We start from the raw sequence: 21,122 nt of genomic DNA, 5'->3' as shown, positions 1-21,122 counted from the left end.
AAAACTGGGTATTGAGAAAGTAGGACTTTAATAAATAAAAACAGTGAGTCAGTAGTTCTGAGCCAAAGAGCAGAGGATGAAAAACGGAGCTGTGGGAAAACACAGTACTTGTTTGAGAAAAGTCCAGTTTGACAGGCACATATGATTCATGTGATGGGATTAGCAGGAGATATGGGGGAAGTCGGATAATTTTAGATAATTGGATGGTTTTTAATATGAAGCTAAGGAGTTTGGGTCCTATAGGCAACTGTGTGCCGTTAATTTTCATTTTAAGAAGTTACGTAATCATAGTTGCATTGCAGAGATTGATTGACTGGATTAGAGGAAAGATTAAGTCAATACCAGTTAGGTGACTCTTGCAGTGGATAGGTGAAAGGTAATGAGGGCACTGGGGAAGGAAGAGTGGTGTGGTATTGTGGATGGATGACCTGGTGTATGGTTGGATATGGGAAAAGATGAGGAGAAATGAGTCATATAATTCAGAACTTCCTAGTTTGGGGAAACCAAGAGATGGGAGGTGTTTTAAAGTAAAACAGACATAGGAATGTTGCAAGATGAAGCTGATTTTGCAAGTGGCGGGCTTTAAAGGTACAATATTTCACACTGAAATGTTGAATGTTAGGTTTTAATGGACTATCCAAGTGGGAGATGTTCAACATGCGTTTAGATTCATCAGCAAAGAGGTCAAACTGGTAATAGAGACTTGGAATTATTTGTTGCTTAACATACGTGAAATAACTCAGGGAGACAGTAAAGTTTTAGAACCAAAATGAAGCCGGTACTAGGGAGGATGTAGTAATGTAATGCCTCACTGGGGTGAAGTTTCTAAATTAGAGTTAAAAAATTACAACTGCATAGTGCTTTATAATTTACAGTTGTTTCATACTCTGTTCAAATCAATACTCAACTGTCTGGTGAGAAAGGCAGAACAAGTATCATTGCTGTTTTTCATCTGAGAGAATTACAGTTAGGAAGGGCAAAGCTGTAACTCAGTTCTCAATCTTCTGACCTCACACTTTTCTTTCAGGGATTTTTAAAGTGTTCTTGGAACTGGGGATATAGCTCAGCGGCAGAAGCGCCTGCCTGGCAAGCGCAAGGTCCTGAGTTCAATCCCGGTACAAAAAAAAAACAGAACTAAAAACTAACGTGTTCTTTAGAGCCCTAAACTTGCTTTTAAATGGCCCTGAGGATATTACCTCGAGAGCACCAAAGAGGCTGGATGGCTCTCTCTACCCACAATTTAGCCAGAATAATTCTCAGAGGCAGTACAGTAAAAGACTTGAGAGCTAGGTCTCTCTAATCAGGTGGCCTGAATTTTAATTCCTCTTTCCAATTGCCTAAATTCTAATTTCTCTAATTTTAATTCTAATTCCAGCACTCCCTCTTATATGCTGAATAACTTTGGGCATCTTACCCTCTCTATGGGTGTGGTGGCACACATCTGTAGTGCCACTGCTTTGGGAGGCTTAGGCAGGAAGATTGCAAATTTGAAACCAGCTTGGGCATTTTAATGGCTTAGCAAGACTTTGTCTCAAATTTAAAAAGGGTTGGGGAATGTAGCTCAGTGTGAAGTTCAATCACCAGTACCACAAAAACTTCCTCAAGTGTAAAATAGTATCTTCCTTAGAATATTATTTCTGGGGTCATTTTGAAGATTGAATTAAATCATTTAAAGTCTATAACAGTGTCATTCACATATAAAATGCTCAGCAAATGTCAGCTTTTATTATCTGTTTTATATTTTGGAGTTATACATAAAATTTCTTTTGAAAAAATTTGGTAAAATAATTTTGTAAACATTCTATTATGTGCTACCTGTTTGAAGTCCAGACTTCATAAACCAAGTATTATAGTCATTTTTTCACAGTGTCTATTGTATGCTAAAAGTTTTTATAGCTGACACCATGACAGATGCCTCTTCATAGAGATTTCTGACATGCTGAAGCAGGGAAGTTGGAAAGACTTATTTTAGAGAGAAAAGCAGTCTGGCTTGTAATTGGTATAAATATCGAATCAGTGAACTAGTTTAGGCTATAGTAACTATACAGATGATCTCAGTTCACTGTTAAGATAACAATACTGTTTCATACAAATAAGTAATGTACCTGTGACTTTTATTGCAAAGGAAAATGTTAACATCAAATACATATTATAGGAAGAGGATATGGAAAAATGCATATTTTCTTAGGAATTGCCTTATAGTTTGGGGGCATGAATTTATCAAAGGAATTGGTGAGTTGACTCAAGATTGATCCAGGTTGCCTCATCATTGAGATGGAAAAGTCGCTTGCTCTCATTTGATCAGTGTGAGAAGGTTTTCTGTGAGTGAGACAGCAGTATTCTGTATATAGGTTCCATTCCTTTAGACTATTAATGTACCAGAAAAAACCCCTACAGATTGTTGTGGGTAAAGTAGAAAGTAATGACAACATGTATATGTTGTAGTCATCTGAACTAGTTCTAGGAATTTGAGGCCAATGTCTCAGTGACTCATTTTTCTGATACTTTTTAATACTTTTTTTTTTTAATTTGTAGAGGTGTGAATACTTTTTCTCCTGAAGGAAGACTGTTTCAAGTGGAATATGCCATTGAGGCTATCAAGGTATAGTAACAAGTAGCATAGTTTTTAAAATTTCCTAGCAACCTCACACTGTGCTAGCAGAACATTTGGAGTAAATGTGTTTTAGCCTTTTCTTTAGAAAAGGGATGCATTTATCCCTTTATCCCCTGTTGACCATTTTCATAACTACAATCCTGTTCCTAACATCTAAATTTAAATTTTTTTGAGCAAGTAAATGCTTCATAACTATGTAAATAGCTTTTTCTTAGTGGGGATGGAGGAGTATGTTCATGTTTATAATCCTCTTTATGTAAAGAGGAATGTAAAAATTCAGAATTAGTCCCTGTATTTCTATATTTTGTTACCTTTATCAAATCATGTAACTGATTCCTGGAATCCATTCAAAATGTTTCCCTTACACTGAAATATTTTTTAAAAATTTAAATACATACCACATGCTTTGATGAGCCCTGTATTTGTATATTAATGGTTATTCTTGATGTGGGTCTTGTTAGTATTGTTAGCCTCATTTTGCACAGAAGGAAACAGGCAGAGAAGGGTAAATGACCAGGATGGTAGCCTGGAGAGAAAGGGATGAATTTAAGCTATATTGTGGACTGCTAATGAGCTTGGATTTAATATTTTTATGTTGCTGGTGATCTTTTGTCTTCTTTTGATTTGCCTTTTTCCCTGCTGCTCTCGTCCCCTTTCCTCTCACCTCTGTTTTACTTTCCTCTCCTCTCCTCTCCTTTTCTTTTCTTTCCTTTCCTCCCTTCCTCTTCTCTTTTCTTTCTCCTCCTCTCTCTGTCTTTTTTTTTCTAGATCCTCATGGATTTGGGGAATATCACCTTTTGGGACAGACCAAGATAGGTAGCAGAGGTGAAATGAGAACAGGTCCAGAAAAAATACCAGCACTTCATTACTTTTTTGTCCTCTGTATTTAGAACTTTAGACTCCCTCTCCCTAACAGAGCCATTAGAGCAGGTCATTTTTCAGATATTTTTAAGATTTTATTGGATTTCCTTTTTAGAAGCATAACATTCTGCAAGTCATTGCTCTTACTATTGACAGGAATAGTATGTTCACTGGGGTGCTCCTTGTTTGTCTACTAGATATGGATGATTGAAGCATATATCTTGTGAAGATGTACAGAGAATTCTGGTGAGCACTTGAGACTGTTCTTTGACCTATGTTTGATAACCGTAACATGTTTTCTTTCAGCTTGGTTCTACAGCCATTGGGATACAGACATCAGAAGGTGTATGCCTAGCTGTGGAGAAGAGAATTACCTCCCCACTCATGGAGCCTAGCAGCATTGAGAAAATAGTAGAGATTGATGCTCATATTGGTAAGAAGCAGGGCAAAGCTATTCTGTAGACTCTGGCATGGGTTAATTAAGTCTTCTATGATGTTTCAAAGGAGGTTCATAGCCTTTTTTCCTGGTTAGCTATCATTTTCTAGGCAGTAGGCTAGTTTGCATAACTTTAGGGAGGTTTCAGTCCATACTCGGCTGGCTCCAAGGCAGATGGGCACGTGGCAGAGGGCAACAGTTCATGGTGGCAGAAAACAGCAAAAGCAACAAGAGCAAAGGGGAGGAGCAGAAAAAGCAAGCCTCTTTCCCTCCCTTATATTTTATGCAGGCGCCCTGCCCCAGGGTGGGTGTAACACTCACACCCATAATCCGAGCATTGGACCATGAGTCAATCACAAACTAGAACCTGCTCCCATTACTGCATGAGGCTTTGGGGGGACATCTAGACACAAACCATAACACCCGTCAAATTTATTTTAACTTGGCTTTTACACTGCTGGAGATCTAACCCAGGGCCTTATGCATGGTTAGCAAACACTGCCCCTGAGCTACCCTCTTCGCTATCCCTCAGATTTAGATTTGGCACATGTGATGATTGTTTAAATATGCAAAGGCTGAGCTGTAGGTTAGTCCCCTGGTTCTTCATTGATGACTATTATTAGGCCTGATAGGAGGCCAGCAGGAATGGAAGATCATTGGTGGGAGGCTAAGGTGTCCACAGAAAGAAGAATTCTCAAAGATTTCTCGAGTGACTAAAATTCAGAGTTTTAAAAAGAATAGACTTTGACCCAATCATTCTTCTTCCTCTTGTTTTCAGATTTACTTCTTTCTTATCCTCCCTCACCCACTTTTTTTTGGTCCTTAGTATAAGGCCTTTGTTTTCACCTCTGACATTTGGTAGCATTATAGGGTGAGTAGTTCTACTTATTTATAGCATTGTGTTTCAGTTGGCTATACAAATTTTCTTTTCTTTTCTTTCTTTTTTCTTTTTTTTTTTTTTTTTTTGTACCAGGGATCGAACTTAGAACCTTGCACTTGCCAGGCAGGTGCTTATGCCACTGAGCTATATCCCTGGCCACAACAAATTTTCTTAACATAGCTCCTCATCTGATTATTGAAACACTGGTAAAATAAAAGAGTTATTAAATAAAATAATTCTTATGCTTGTAGGCATAAGAATCAAACTCCATGGTGATTATGGGAGCTTGGTAGTGTAAGATTAGATCATTTGGGCCTAGAAAATAGCTCAGAGGTAGTGTCCTTACCTAGCACGCATGAGGCCTTAAGTTCAGTCCCTGGTACTGGAAAAAGAAAAAGAGAAGAAAAGTGTAAACTATTTTGTCTACTTCAAGTCACCTGTTTTGGACATAAGTCATTGTCACTTTATTTAGCAATTAAAGAATATACTCCATGCCAGATATTGTGCCACATACCCAGGATACAAAAAGGAACCTTTATCTTTCAGAAACATGTAGTCTGATCGTGGCAGTGGACAAATAAATAAGTAAATGTAGTTAAATGATAGGTATTAAGAAAGACTGTAGAATGTGTTTAGTAAGGGTATAAAGGACAAAAAATTAGTTTTGCCTGGGGTCAGTGGTAGTGGAACTTTCAGGAAAGGATCCATGAAAGGGATATTTAAACTTAGTTTAATTTTGAAAAATACATGTTGCTGGGCATGTTGGCTCACGCCTGTAATCCCAGCACTCGGGAGGCTGAGGCAGGAGGGTTGCTGCGAGTTCGAGAACAGCCTGGGCTACAAAGTGAGCTCAAGGCCAGCCTGAACTGCATAGCAAGACCCTGTCCCAAAAAGATCCAAAAAAAAAAAAGAGAGAGATTTTTAAAATAGTCCAGTGAAGAGATGATGAGGGCTTTCACCAGGCCAGAGCCCAGAAAACGGAGAGGAAGGGACTAATGTCACACAGGTTAATCAGCTAGAGACTGAAAGAACTTGGAATGGACTGATAGATTGTGAGGGCCAAGGAAGAAAATGATGTCTTAAAGGGAAATAAAATGAGTTGAGTAATATAGCCAAGTAAATATAGTAGGGGAGTCATTTAACCTAGGCTGAGATTTAGATTTTAGTTGTGGTGTATAAGTAACAATTCTAGTCATAGTGTTGGCATTTTGGATCATCAGGCAAACTTTGACTAGTTGATTTGTTTGGGATAAGGAGATGAAAAGGGCTGTGGATATTATACTGAGTCCTTTCCCTATAGCCTCTAGTGAGATAGTTTTTTTTCCTTATTTCTCAGGTTGGATCATTAGCGGTCACTTATTTCAAAAGTGCATGGGCTACAGAGAATGCTCAGATTCTTAGGGATGTAATTATGCGGAAATTCACATTTGATTGGCTGCTGCCCTTCTCCATCTTGTAACTCGCTGTCTGGACTTCTAGGTCATTGTGGATGGCTTGTTTGTTTATAACGTCATTATAGCTGGGTTTGGTGCCAGTAATTCCCATCTAATCTGTTGAGTATCTTGCCATGGTTGCACTCCAGAATTTCAGTATTTTGTCCGTGGATGGAAAAGTTTTACAAGGATTTGGTCACTAGGTCACTCTTGCTTTTTACATTGCAGGTTGTGCCATGAGTGGGCTAATTGCTGATGCTAAGACTTTAATTGATAAGGCAAGAGTGGAGACACAGGTAAAATGAGCATCTTTACTCCTTTTTACTCTGCTGCTTGAGTTCCTTGTTTGGCAATGGTAGAGCTGCTTTGGCTACATTGCAGGTGTATATTGATGTTAGATGTAACTCTTGGGAGTGATTTTAGGTGACTTCCTAGAGCTTAGAGCTTAACTGTCTAGCCATAACAGCTTTAAGAAAGCTCTAGTCAGTAGAGCTGACAGTCTCTTGCATCTGGAGTTGCCTTCTGTAAAGCACACATTTACTACGTTCTGTTCCCTGATTGGCTATTCATGGGAGTGCCATGGCAGGAGGTAGTCACAGATAAAGGAACTTTTCCCTCCAACTGCCTTTTCTTGCCAGGCATAAGTGACTGCTCTCCTCTGATTTGCATCAGGTGACAAATACTGTTAGGGATGCTGATTGTTTTGTTTTTTTGTTTTGTTTTAAACTGAGTCCCTGTGCTGGGTATGGTGGCACACTCTGTGATCTCAGCTGAGGCAAGAAGATCACTGCAAGTTTGAGGCCAGCCTGAACTACATAGTGAGACCCTGTCTCCAAAAAATAGAGTCCCTGTGGTTTACAGGTATGCTAATAGGGGAAAAAAAATTCTCAAGGCAAATTTTTTTGTACTTGTGTATTTGCTTTTAGTACTTTGCAAGGAAAGTGGCCGTTGGCTATTAGCATTCACTTTCTGCTTTTACAGGTAGATGATGTCTTTTGTGGAGTAATCCACTAGTCCTATCATAGCTTAAAACTCTTTTGCTATCCTTATTTCTAGAACTGTTTATCTTCTCATGCAGTCCCAAATACTCAATGGCTAGTTTTAATTAGAAAAAGTGCATTTGAGCCTTCAATTTCCAACCAGTTTATTTGGGTTTTTTTTTTTTTTTTTTTGTTTTTTTTTAGACAGGGTCTCGCTATGCAATTCAGGCTGACCTTGAGCTCACTTTGCAGACCAGGTTGGTCTTGAACTTGCAGTGATCCTCCTGCCTCAGCCTCCCAAATGCTGGGATTACAGGTGTGCGCCACCACACTAGTCCAACCACAGTTTAAAAGGATGAGTGTAGTAAGGTGGCAGACTGCTTTCATGATCTTCCTTTAGAAGAGCATACCATTCTTTACTCTTTTAGAACCATTGGTTTACCTACAATGAGACAATGACAGTGGAGAGTGTGACCCAGGCTGTGTCCAATCTAGCCCTACAGTTTGGAGAAGAAGATGCTGATCCAGGTGCCATGGTGAGTGTGATGCTTGTGTCAAATTTGTATTTGTTCTATAGGACTTAGGATATTTGTCCCTCTACATATTTTCCTAACCCCTCCTACCCCCTTATTTCGTGCCACTTACAATATCTCTTGCTTTTGGTACTAGTCTCGTCCCTTTGGAGTAGCACTGTTATTTGGAGGAGTTGATGAGAAGGGACCCCAGCTGTAAGTACCGTTTTGTGGCTTTTCCCCCCCTGCTTTTGGAGGAGGGATAGTGATTGTTTTAATTTGGGGTGGGGACTGGTAGATTAAATCAGTGAAGAAGATGATTGTAGAATTGGCAGGGAAAGGACTTCTAACTCTTTAATAGTGATTCTGTGCTATTCATCCAAACAAATGTGGAGATCCATGAAAAACTCCCCTATGAGAACTAGTGTTAAGTTCTGGAAAGAATTAGAAGTAAGCTTGTTGTAGGTGGGGTATGTTTTAGAGCTTGGCTTTGAAATGTTGCTCTGATCCTTATTTTCAAATATGATGTAGGTATACACAAGTGCCATATATATATATATACTATACTGTACTTCTAAATCCCTGAGGAAGTTAGTAGTTTTCTTAACCCCTTTTTAAGAGATCTAGTTTCTCAAAAACATAGAACATCTTTTGGTGCTGTGCCTCAGTATTTCAGTGGCATTTCTTGGTTATAGGACCAAATACTTCTTTAGTGAAGTATTTGTTACATAAGGTACCATCACTCTTAAGTATTTTAATACTCTGCTTTTGGGATGTTTTGCAGGTTTCATATGGACCCATCTGGGACCTTTGTACAGTGTGATGCTCGAGCAATTGGCTCTGCTTCAGAGGGTGCACAGAGCTCCTTGCAAGAAGTTTACCACAAGGTAATCAAATATTCTCACAACACTATCATTTTTAAATCAAGGTATAGTTTACATATAATAAAATGTACAGATCTAAGAGCTCAGTTGGAGAAGTTCTAACCACTGTATACACTCTTGGAACCACAATCTATGGGATAATGAAACACTTCCATCATCCCCACAAAATGCTCATCCATTTTCCAATCAATCTTTTCCTCTGCTGTAACCATGCATACTACTGTATATTAGTTTTGCCATTCTTGTACTTTTTGAAAATGGAATTACACAATTTGTCATTTTTGTTGTTGTTCAACCTAATGATTTTGTTTGGTTAGTTTTTGTTTTGTTTTGGTGCTGGAGATTAAATCCAGTGGCCACGAATATAGCTTAGTGGCTCCGTGCCTCCCTGGCAAGTACAAGGTCCTGAGTTCAATTTCTGGTACCAAAAAAAAGAGAGATTAAATCCAGGACCTTGCGTATGTTAAGTGCGTGCTGTACCACTAGCTACACTCCCTTCCTTGCCATACTGTTTTGAGATGAGTTTATGTTGTCGAATCAGTAGTTAGTTCCTATTTCTGAGTAGCATTCTCATGGTATGGGTAAACATCAATATGCTATCTGCTATCTTCACAACTTCACTTACTAGTTTATACTTCCTCGTCTGGCTCTTAAAGCAGGTGGCTATTTGGCAGTCTTTGTGGGATGGAAAGATTTGATTTTGGGAAGTTATTGGTGTGGTTCAAAGCTGTTGTATCTACCATTCAGGTCATTCACACAGGGATTCCTGCTCACATCAACTCCTCATACAGGTGTACTTTGAAGGTACTTGGGGTTAGGTTCCAGGCTACTGCAATAAAGTGAATGTTGCCATATAGCTATCACAGAATCTTTTTGGTTTCCCAGTGAATATAAAAATTACATTTATACTATACTGTAGTCTAAGTATGAAATAATAGCATTGTCTTTTCAAAATATATATACCTTTTAAAATACTGCTAAAAAGTACAACTCATCTGAGCCTTTAACAAACTCTTATGTTTTTTAAAAATTTACTCATTTTGTTTATTGTTTTTGTTTTGAGACAGGGTCTCTCTCTGTAGTTCAGGCTGGCCTTGAACGGACAATGTAGCCCAGGCTGGCCTTGAGCTTGCAGTGATCTTCCTGCCTCAGCGTCCTGAGTGCTAGGATTACAGGCCTGTGCCACTATGCCCAGCAACATACTGTAATCTTTTCCCTGGTGGAGAGTCTTGCCTTGATATTGATGGGTCCTTACTGATCAGGGTAGTGGTTGCTGAAGTTGAGGGTAGCTGTGGGAGTTTCTTAAAATGAAAAGACAATGAAGATTGCTGCATCGATTGACTTTTTAAAGGTTTTTCACTAGCATGCAGTGCTGTTTCCTCACATTTATCCACAGACTTGCTTCCAGACTCGAAGTCAGTCCTCTCAAGCCCTGCTGCTATTTTTCAGTTAAATTTGTAGTGTTCTAGATCCTTTCTCTTCAACAGTGTTTACTACATCTTCACAAAGAATAGATACTATCTCAAGAAAACTTTCTTTGCTCATTTTTGAGAAGGGACTTCTCATCCATTAAAAGTTTTATCATGAGATTATAGCAGTTTGGCCACATCAGGGGTCCACTTCTGATTCTAGGTCTTTGCTGTTTCTGCCACATCTGCATTTACTTCCTCCACTGAAGTTTTGAACCTCTCAAAGTGACCCATGAGTGCTGCAATCAGCTTCTTCCGAACTCCTTTTAATGTTGATATTTTGACCTCCATGAAACACATGTTCTTAACAAAACCTGGAATGGCAACTCTTTACCAGGGTTTTCATTTTATTTGCCTCAATCCATCAGAGGAATCACTATCTTGGGCAGCTACAGTATCTGCTAATGAGATACATTTCTTAAATAAATAGACTTGAAAGTTGAAATGACCTTTGATCCATGGACTACAGAATGGATATTGTATTAGCAGGAATGAAAACAACATCAGTCTCATTGTACATTTACATCAGAGCTCATGCATGGCATTGTCAGTTAACAGTAATATTTTGGAAGAGATTGTTTTCTGAGCTTCTGCTCATTGGTGGGCTTAAAATATTTAGTAAACTGTGTAAACAGATGTGCTATCATCCAGGCTTTGTTGTTCCATTTAAAGAGAATAAACAAAGTAAATTTAATTCTTTTTTTTTTTTTTTTCATTCTTTTATTTGGAGGGGGTGAATACTGGGGATTGAACGTAGGCCCTTCTCATTGAATTATATGTCCATCGAGCTAAGTTTCCCAGGCTGGGCGTGAAGTTGTGGTCTTCCTGCCTTAAGGCTTCCAGAGTGCTGGGATTACACGTGTGTGCTACCACACCTGGCTAATTTAATATAAATCTGAAGGTCATGAAGATTTTTAGAATGGTAAATAAATATTTGCTTCAATTTAAAAATCACCAGCTGTGTTAACCCCTAATAACAGTCACTTACCATTTCAAGATTTGAAGCCAGACATTGATTTCTCTCCAGCAATCAGAGTCCTAGATGTCAGCTTCTTCCAACGTGTTTACTTTGTCTACATTGAAAATTCATTGTTTTTTGCAGCCACCCTCATCACCAATCTAAGTTAGATCTCCTCAGTAACTTCCTGAGCCTCTCTACCAGCAGTTGCTGCTTTTGTATTTTATATTACAGAGATGGGTTTTTTCTTAAACTTCATGAGTCAGCATCTCTTCACTTTCAGCTTTTCTTTTTCTTCTTTTTTTTTTTTTGTTGGTTTATTTTTGTTTTGGAAATGATATTTAGGAGATACCCATTAAGCAGGGAAGTTTTCATACCAAAACTCACAGGAGCATGTGGTTCAATCTTACAGCATCCCTAAAGATTTTACCTCATTTTAAAAATTTTAAATAGAGTTTAAAAAAAAAAAACAAACAAAATAACAACAACATAGAAACAAAGCAAGAACAATAAAAATGATACAGGATTTCAAAACAGTGATAGGAATTAACAGTGGTTGATACATCTTCAATTAACAGTGGTTGGTATGTTATCTTCATCGAAGTTGCTCAGATTACCAGATGTAAGAATGCAAGATTGATCAAACAATTAAAGAGAATAAAAAGTAGTAAACAAAAGACATTAGAAACAATACAGAGCTTCACTAAAGAAGATGGTAGGAATTCACCAGTGGTTGTTAATATTGCATATTGTTGTCTTCAAATTAGTTGTTCAGATTACCAGATATGAGTGTGCAAAATTGGTTAAAAAAAAAATTTTAAGCATTAACTGTTCCTTTCAATAAATCATTAGACACCAGCAGTAGTTATCCTAGCTATCCTTTGTGTGTGTGTGTGTGTGTGAGTGTGTGTGTGTATGTATTTTCCCTTCTTTCTCATTCTCCTTTCCCTCATCCCACTTGTTCCTTCCTTTGAGCAATTTCTTTTCCTTTTACAGTATCTATTGTACATTTTGGGTTTTATTTTCAGCTTTTCTTCTGCAGTTTTTATACCTCTGTCAGCCTTCACAGAATTAAAGAGAGTTTGGGCCTTGTTTTGCAAGGGAATGCTGGTTGATCTGTCCAGACCACTAAAACTTTCTCCATATCAGTAATAAGCCTGTTTCGCTTTTTTCTCATTTATATATTCACTGGAGTAGCACTTTTCATTTCCATCAAAAGCTTTTCTTCTGTATTTATAGGTTGGCTAATTGTTTGGCACAACAGGCCTAGCTTCTAGTGTATCACTACTTCCAATATGCCCACCTCACTAAGCTTAATCATTTCTAGCTTTTTTTTTTTGAGACAAGGTCTGGCTGTGTAGCCCAGGCTGGGCTTGAACTCACAGTACTCTTCTTGCTTCAGCCTCCCAAGTGTGATTACAGGCGTGCATCACCACACCCAGCCATTTCCAGCTTTTGATACAAAGATAGGAGACACTTCTTCTCACTTAGAGGCCACTATATAGTAAATCGTTGGCCTAATTTCAGTATTATGTGTCAGGAATTAGGAGGCCCCAGGAGAGGGAAAGAAATGGGGTAATAGCTTATCAGTGGAGCAATCAAAGCACTTGCTGTACTTATTGATTAAATTCATTGTCTTATATGGGTATAGTATGGGTATAGTTTGTGACACTCTAAAGCAATTATGAAAGGAAGATCAACAATCACTAAGAGATGACCATAACAGATAATGTGACACAGAGATGCAAAGTAGCACAGGCTATTGGAAAAATGTTGCCAGTAGACCTAGTCAGTGCAGGGTTGCCACATTCCTATCTGTTAAAAACCCAGTATCTGCTAAGTGCAATAAAAAAAAAGTATGACTGTATTACTGATTTTGTTTGTGGGGAAATTACGTACAAATGGAGTCAAAAAGAGTGGATTTTCTAAACCACTGGCCTACCTGTTTATATCATTTGGACATTTTTATCCATGTGCTATCATCAATATTATATTATCTTCTAAATTAAAAGAGAAAGGTCAGGATATAGCTCAGTGTTTGAACACTTGCGTAGCATGCATGAGTTCCTGAACCTCATCCCCAGCACTGCAAAAATATTAATTAAAAGAGGAATTCAGATGTATACTAGAGAAGTACAGCCCCTTCCAGTTTTTCAAAGGTCATGTTCTGTATGAAAGTTGGTGACTGGCTCAAAATACTGCATTTTGTCCTCTGATAAGTGTATTTTACTTACCACTTACTTGAATACTGGGACACTTGTACTGTACAAATTAAGATGTTTGATTTATGTATTAATATTTGCTGAATCGTTTCTTGAGGGAGATAAAGGGGAAATCTTTGGAGCTAGGAGGGATTATACATAATTAATGTAACTGCTCATTGTTTCTTTGTTTTAAGTCTATGACACTGAAAGAAGCCATCAAGTCTTCACTTATCATCCTCAAACAAGTAATGGAGGAGAAGCTGAATGCAACTAACATAGAGGTATTTTCTATTTCTTTGCTTTTTTATATAATTCCCATTAGGGGAAAGTGAATAATCAAAACAGTCACATCTTATACGCTCAGTTCATATGTTATTGATAGCATTTGAATAATAAGCAGCTTTAGTGAAATGGTGATGGCAGAAGCCAGAATTCAGTGAACTGAAGGTAAAGTTCAAAAAACAAGATGCTGCTGGTATCTCAGAATCAGTCAGTGTGAACAGTAGGCAACACTGAAGAAAAGGATTTTGTCTTTTTTTTAAAATTAGGATTTTTGTCTTTTTTAAAGATGAGGAAAAATTTAAATTTATAAACTGGGGAAACTGGTGGCTAGAAAAGTACTAAAAACATAGGGAGAAGTTAGTAATAGAAATGTTCTAAAAGCAGGAAGGCATGGTACAGATGAAGGAGTTGGTTTCAAAACGAAGCATTAGATTGGCATCACATTGAATACCTACCTGTTATATGGCAGAGATACAGGTACAGAAAGTCCAGCTCCTATTTGAGCAGTATATTGTGTAGTGTAGGAGACACACAGTTGCATGAGGTGAAACTTCCTAGGAGCAGTGAGAACAGATTGCTGTGTGATCGTGTACATTAGACTAGCGCATCAGGAAAGCATCCTGGAAGCGGTAATGTCTGGGGAAGGGAGCAGAAGAGCTATTCCAGGAAGAGAGAACAGCATGTACAAAGACCCAAAAATGTAAAATAACTTTGCATTTAACAAGAAACTCTGTGGGTTTTACTTGACTGCTGGGTATATTGTATATATAAGGTAGAGGAGTTGCAAGAGATGAGACGGGAGGGGCATGGACCACATTCTGAATATCCTACTTACAATGCTAAGCGTAGATAGAAGAAAGTAACGATAAAGATAGGTAGGTTTGGGACAAACTGGGAGAAATGTCCTATATTTGCCTGGCGATTGTTAGGTCACCTGCTGAACCTGAGTGAACATAACAAGGAAATTAAGGACAGCAGGAAATATCTGGAAGAGTCATTAAGGATAGGGCACAGGGAACATCAGGATAAGTAAAAGGATTGCCGGGCCACATTAAAACACTTCCTGAGGCTGGACTCACAAGAAATTTTATTCCCCCAAATCAGGATAAGCAAGGTGTGGTGGTGTATATCTATAATCCCTAGTCTGGGAGGCTGAGGCAGGAGGAGCCTGAATTCCATTCCAGCCTTGGCAAGCTAGAACTTAACAAGACTGTATCTCAAAGAAAGATTGGGGAAGTAGCTGGAAACGCCCTGGGTTCAATCCCTAGTACCATAAAAGTGGAAAGGGAGGGATAAAAGGATTGCACTCCTGTAATCCAAGTTACTTGGCGGGCTCAGGGGGAAGGATCACAAGCTCTAGATCAGCCTGGGCTTCTTAGTGAGACCTTGTCTGAAGTTAAGGGAAAAAAAAGACAAGGACATAGTTCAGTAGTAGAGCACTTGCCTGGCATGCATCAAGACCCTGAATTCAGTCCCCGGTATGTCCCCTACATGTACACACACACACATAAAGTCAGGATAGAGGGTCTCTTGCAGGCATAGCGTGTATGTATACTTTCTTCCGTGTAAAAACTAAAATGCCAACTACTGCTGTAATTGCTAACTTAGTAATTATCAGTCAGCACTTACCAGGATATTTGCTGGCCCTACTCATGAGAAAATGGATGGTGAGACCTATCTCTGATAGGATTGACTAAGAACAGAAGAGGGGAGAGTGCTGTGGGCAAGTGTCTCACCAAGACAGCCAGGTTCATAGGACACTGTGGAAGGTGCAAAACCAGACACTAAAAGAGTGACTGGCCTAAAAGTGAGAAGTTCGAGAGAGGCTGTAAGTCAGTGATGGCGAACCTTCTAGAGACAAATGCCCATACTCAACCCAAAACCCAGGTGTTTATCACAAAGTGCCAATACTGTGATTAAACCAGAATACTGAGGTTATCATTTTTTAAACAAAAAAAATCTCCATATATTAATATCTTTTGTTTTAAAAGAAAAATCATACACGTGCCATAGGTTTGCCAGCACTGGTGTAGGTGGTTGGCTTCCCCTTGAGCAATATACAGGGCAGGGCATGTAACAGGCTTCCTTGGTGGAAAACTTTATAAATACCCTTTTTTATCTTTTTAGCAAAGACCTGAAAATACTTCTCCTTCTTGACAATCCTGCAATGAGATGGAAAATATGTAATAATGCTCCACTTGTGACCCTTAGGAGCAACTTTGTTAGGACCTGTAGTAACATCATTTTCTGTGGTACTGACCAAGATAGGGTCTGGCATTTTGTTAAGATCGTCTCGTTGCCACCTCAGAGGAATTCAAACAGCTCTTAATTTCACAATAAAAGGCTGAGGCCCCTTCGTTCTAGTTCACTTAGCTTCAGTACCTGTATCATAGTGTTGGTTTGAAAAGAGCACCTGCTATGTCTCATTCACACTCCATCGTTAGCCACGTTAACCTCCTTGACGATCATTTTCTTCACATTAAGAGGGGCACTTCTGCTTGCCCAAGACTGCTCTACCAGTGCTTTAACCCACGGTTTCCAAACCAGTCTGCCCATAAGTCTTTGCAAATGAGGCCTACAGAGTTATTTTTTAAAACTCCTCGGGTAATTCTTATAGTCTAAGGAGCATAGACAGGTCCTTCCTATCTGTTCTAGATCCTTAGCTCCCATCAGTTGCCTGGATCTCCAGCATCTCTGTCAGCTGCTTCCCTCAGAAAAGGAAATTGGCCAACTTGTACCTTTCTTCAGAAAACAAAAAACCAAAAACTGTACCTTCACTTAACCTATCTTTCTAAAGAAACCAACTTTGGGACTAGGGATGTAGCTCAGAGGTAGAGCACTTGCCCAGTATGCACAGAGTCCTGGGTTTAATACCTGGCAGAAAGGGATGGAGGAGGGAGAAAAACTTCTTTCTGATGCACATTCGGTAACGCTAGATTTATGTCGTTTCATACAAATGGAGTCATAGAATGTTTGTGTGTCTTCTTAGCCTCAGCATGATTTTGAAATCCATCCATGTTGTGTATATCAATTGTCTGTTAACTTTTATTACCGAGGGCTATATTGTCCATCCTGTTTTGTAACCTTTATTGCCAAGTCTCTTCCTAACAGATCTGTTCAGTATCTCTACTGCCTTACTTGTATCATTTATTCTGCAGTTATTCCCATTTATTTTGGCTGGTTTTATTTCCGTGAAATTGTTCCTTACTAAGATAACCCCAGTTTGTTAGATTCCTGGTCACTATTATTTGACTTTTTTGAAGCATTCTCCTCAAATTTGGCAAATCTTTTTTTTTTTCCTTTTTCTTCTTTTTAGTATGTTTGTAGTACATAATGACTGCATTTTTTGTGGGGAGTTGGTACACATACATAATACATTAGTTCTTTTCTCATCCCCTTCCCCTTTCCTGCCTCCCCTACTCCCTCAAATCATTATCATTCCAGAAAACCATTTCCTCTTTCTGTAGTTATAATAGTGGTTGATGACGCCACCAGTGTACTTGTCCTTCACACCAGACACCCAGACGATTTCGACTTTCTTTTCCCATCACTAAATTGTGTTTTGCCCCTTAAAAATTCCCTCATCGCTGTCCCTTCTCCATCTGTTTCCAGAGCATGCCTTTTGTTTGGCCCCCACTCCACCCCACCCTGTTTTTCTCTTACCTGGTTTTCAGAGGTCCTGTCATTAGTCTCCTCGTCTTCCGCCTTACTTTCCTCCATTTCAGTCCATCTTTTCATTGTGCTAACATCTAATCTTAATTGTTCTTCACGTAAAAGCCTTTTCTGACTCCTGCTACCCAAATTTCTTTTGATGGCAAATTCACAACTTTTAAGTCATATGTTTAATCTTTTAAGTACTTTGTTCAGCATTTTACATGGACTTTCTTTTTTTAATCCTTGCAAGTCTATGAGTTAGGTATTCCTATTTCCATTTTACAGAGGAGGAAACTAAGGCTGGGAGACAGAACAATCACAGAACTGATACATGGTGGTGGCAAAATTTGAATCCAGGTGTGATTTTCGGTCCTATACTTTTAGCCACTGTAACATACTCCCTGTCTGTGAACTCTGGCCCTCTCTTTACTCTGCATGCATCTCACGGTCCTTGTGCGACCGCACTGTATTGCCTTGTTGTGCAGATCTGTCATGTTTCTGTGCGTTTGCACATTTACTCTGTTCTCCTCGACTGACCCATCCTTGCCATGCTTTAACACAATCACGATGGGGCTGTTAATAACCGCTGTCCGTCAGGCGGCTTGTACCACTCAGTGTGACGGTCCTGTGCCGTGCACCGAGACAGCCATGCCTGTGCCAGCAATGGTTCAAGCTGGTGGGAACATATAACGCAAGCATTTCCTCTCCTTGAAGTCTTCCTGGGCTCCTCCAGGTCAGGGCACTGTTCTACATATGACTAACTCTATTATATACACTTAACCTGACATCACAGAAGAAATGAAGAGGTATTTGTTCTACTGCTTCACAAAGGTTTTTTCAAAGTAAAGTGATAATAAATAGAAAAGTAACTTCCCTATTCATTATGTAAACCACACTTATCATTATGTAAATATAAGGCCTTATTTTTACTCATTTACTAATGGGTAGCTTCCTGAAGGCAGTAGTTTGTTCGAACTCTTGTTAGTACTGATTTACATCCTGTTTCCATAGGACTGTTCCATGCAGAGTTTGCCCAACTTCTGTTATTTAGTCTGTGTAGTGTTTTGGAAGCATTAGCCTATGAGCCATGCATAACTTAATAAAACATTCTCTAGATCCTTAACTCATGTCTAATTTATTGAGCTTCTGTTCCTCTGTCTTCAGTGTCATTGATCAAGTAAATATATAATTTAAAGAGAAGTGGCAAAAACATTTATATTTTTTTGAGTAGTGTAATACTGATTTATTTTCTCAATACTGCTAAATCTCGATGACAAATTTATCAATGCCATGATAAGAAGAGGAAATGACATTTTAGAACATGTAAGGTAGCTATGTAATTCAACAATGTAATAATACTAGGAGTTAATCAAATTTCATTATTTGATTTTGCCTTTGAATAAACATAAGTACACAACATTTAGATTTAAGTGAACCTTAAAACGTCACCATTCCTGTGAATTAGTCTTTAGACAAGACTATAATTTAAATGAATTATCAAGAGAATCTATCCAAACTGTCAGCAGTTTATGTAGTGACTAAACCTGGAAGCACTGGAATTTTTCTTTTTTAACCATATTACTAGTACCCAGTATACTGCCTGACACAATGAGTGCTCAACAAATACTTGATAAAAAAAGAATCGGTTTCTAGGCTCAGAATACTCAGCTCTAAAACTACTAAATAATTCTAAAGTCACAGATACAGGCACAGATAACAATCACAACATTTATATTTTTAAGTATCCTTGTAAAAGAACTTATATGGACTTGAGTTTTTTTTTTTTTTTTCCCAAATATATTTGGGATCCTTCAGACATTTCATGTAATTGACTATATCTTTTGGAAAAATCTAGAGACTGCAGGCTTTGAGAAAAAAATTTTCCCCCCAGTGCTGGATATTGAACCCAGGTGCACTGTACCCACTGACTACATCCCCTAGGCTTTTTTTGTATTTTTAACTTCAAGATAGGGTCTTGCTAAATTGCACAGGCTGGTCTCTAACTTGTGATACTTCTCTCAGCCTCTTGCATGCCTGGAATTGCATGTGTGTGCCACCATGCTCAGTTATTGAGTCTGTCCTCTGATCAGATCATCAGATATCTTAAGATATGCAGGAGTCTTTGTCCTGAATTTTACTTTAGGATGAGGCAGAGAATAACCATCATGTAGCTGGATTGTGTTACTTCTGTCTAGCAACTTTTAAGTTACATTAGCTATCATTAATGTCTATTCCTTAAAAATACCTTTGAATGCTTAAATTTTAAATTAGAAAAAAGACTATGAGAAAACAGCATTTAAAACTCAACATAGAACGTTTTGAGACAAATGTGAAGTGGCACCTGTTCTTCAGTATTTCCCTAAAATGTGGGACTATCTTCTGTCTCTATGATGGAAAATCTGATAGTTTTAGATAAATTTGAACTAACCGTCTTTTGATGCTAGTTTTTTGTTGTTTTAATAGATTATAATCTTATTATAGATTATAGCCCTTACTTAACACTGATACCCTCAGTCACAACTGGTTTCCTATGCCAGTGTTAATGGAATCTTTCTGTGGCCAGTCCTTTTGTAAAACAAGGCAAACCTTTTTGTTCCTAGGCTGCCGCACAATTTAGAGAGAATATCCAGTAACAGTTAACAATTACTTGGTACTTACTATGGTCTAGGCACTATTCTAAGCATTTACATACATTAACATTTCATCCTAACTACTCTGACTTAGGTACTATTAGATAAGGAGATAGAGTAACAGAGTGGCCAGATAACCAGAGACCACACATAGGAGCTCAGCTTGGAAGTGTATAAACATGCTGTCTCTCCTTTATTTATCTGTCATGTGTGCTGGGGTTGATCTCCGGACTTCAGGGATGTTAAGTAAACACTCTATCACAGCTACATCTTCTACCCTTTAAATGTATTTTTAAAGGAATCTTTAATGAAAAAAAAGTATTGATTTCATCATGTATTTTGTTGCTGCTTTTGTGATCCTTGTTAAAGTAACTTCAAGAAGTAACAGTGCTGCCAGGCATTTGGTTAACTATTATGTGGTGGGTTAACTTAAAATAGAAAATTTGGTCAAGAAGAATTTTTATTTTGGAGTCAGAGAGCTATTTTAGGGACCTGCTGCCTGGAAAGGATATCCTGGGGACAGCAGATCCCTTAGTTCCTAAAGAACAGCTGCATCACCAACACAGCTTCTCCTAACCATGCTAGGGCCATCAGCAGGGTAACTGAACCCAGTTTATTAACCCCTGTTTTCTTTCCAGCTAGCTACGGTGCAGCCTGGCCAGAATTTCCACATGTTCACAAAGGAAGAACTTGAAGAGGTTATCAAGGACATTTAAGGAAGAGTGATCCTCAGAACTTCTCTGGGACAGTTTTTGTTCTCCTGATTACCCTTAAATTTTATTTCCAGCTCCTGTTCCTTGGAAAATCTCCAGTGTATGTGCATTTTTTTTATGATGTCTGTACATAAAGGCAGTTCTGAAATAAAAAAAATTGAAAAATATTGGTTAATGATCTGTACTCTTACAGTGCAGTCTTTTGAAATGTTTGTGTTAGTAGGGAGAGAAGGATAGTGGTGTTAGTATCTCTATCCTGTCAAGAGTATCCATTCTAAAATTATTTAGTGGCTGTCTATAAAACAATCAGCTCTGGCCATCAATTCCTAGGTTTTGGTAAAAGCTCAAACTAGTCGAGCTCCTCCCAGTGGTAAACACATGTTAATACCACTATAAATCCATTTCAGTCCTCTGTAGCTGTGTGTGTGTGTTTGTTACTGGGGATTTAATCCAGGACCGTGGTATAAATCCATTTCAGTCCTCTGTAGCTCTGTGTGTGTGTGTGTGTGTGTGTGTGTGTGTGTGTGTGTTTTACTGGGGATTTAATCCAGGACCTTGGTATAAATCCATTTCAGTCCTCTGTAGCTCTGTGTGTGTGTGTGTGTGTGTGTG

At 38.5% G+C, this 21,122-nt stretch overlaps 1 protein-coding gene and 1 long non-coding RNA gene across 3 annotated transcripts in view; one reads left to right on the top strand and one right to left on the bottom strand.

Moving 5' to 3' along the window:
- Psma5 (proteasome subunit alpha 5) overlaps positions 1-20,685 on the top strand; it is a 22,495-nt gene extending 1,810 nt beyond the window's left edge. The window contains exons 2-10 of one of the 2 annotated variants that reach the window (XM_013516454.1): positions 2,536-2,602; positions 3,782-3,908; positions 6,453-6,520; positions 7,633-7,740; positions 7,874-7,932; positions 8,501-8,603; positions 13,426-13,512; positions 17,453-17,524; positions 20,436-20,510. In XM_013516454.1, the coding sequence (XP_013371908.1) occupies positions 2,536-2,602; positions 3,782-3,908; positions 6,453-6,520; positions 7,633-7,740; positions 7,874-7,932; positions 8,501-8,603; positions 13,426-13,512; positions 17,453-17,518 (685 nt within the window). In that variant the 3' untranslated portion in view covers positions 17,519-17,524; positions 20,436-20,510. Of the gene's footprint in view, positions 1-2,535; positions 2,603-3,781; positions 3,909-6,452; positions 6,521-7,632; positions 7,741-7,873; positions 7,933-8,500; positions 8,604-13,425; positions 13,513-17,452; positions 17,525-20,435 lie in introns of both variants that reach the window. The other variant, XM_005388853.2, reaches the window with a different exon arrangement.
- LOC106149002 overlaps positions 20,565-21,122 on the bottom strand; it is a 3,736-nt gene continuing 3,178 nt past the window's right edge. Inside the window, exon 3 of the long non-coding RNA XR_001234865.1 lies at positions 20,565-20,652. This is a non-coding gene — a long non-coding RNA (uncharacterized LOC106149002). The remainder of the gene's footprint in view (positions 20,653-21,122) is intronic.

The sequence above is a fragment of the Chinchilla lanigera genome, unplaced genomic scaffold (genome assembly GCF_000276665.1).
Source record: "Chinchilla lanigera isolate Chin_1 unplaced genomic scaffold, ChiLan1.0 scaffold00034, whole genome shotgun sequence".
Lineage (NCBI taxonomy): Eukaryota > Metazoa > Chordata > Mammalia > Rodentia > Chinchillidae > Chinchilla > Chinchilla lanigera.
This window is presented reverse-complemented; position numbering and strand designations above follow the sequence as displayed.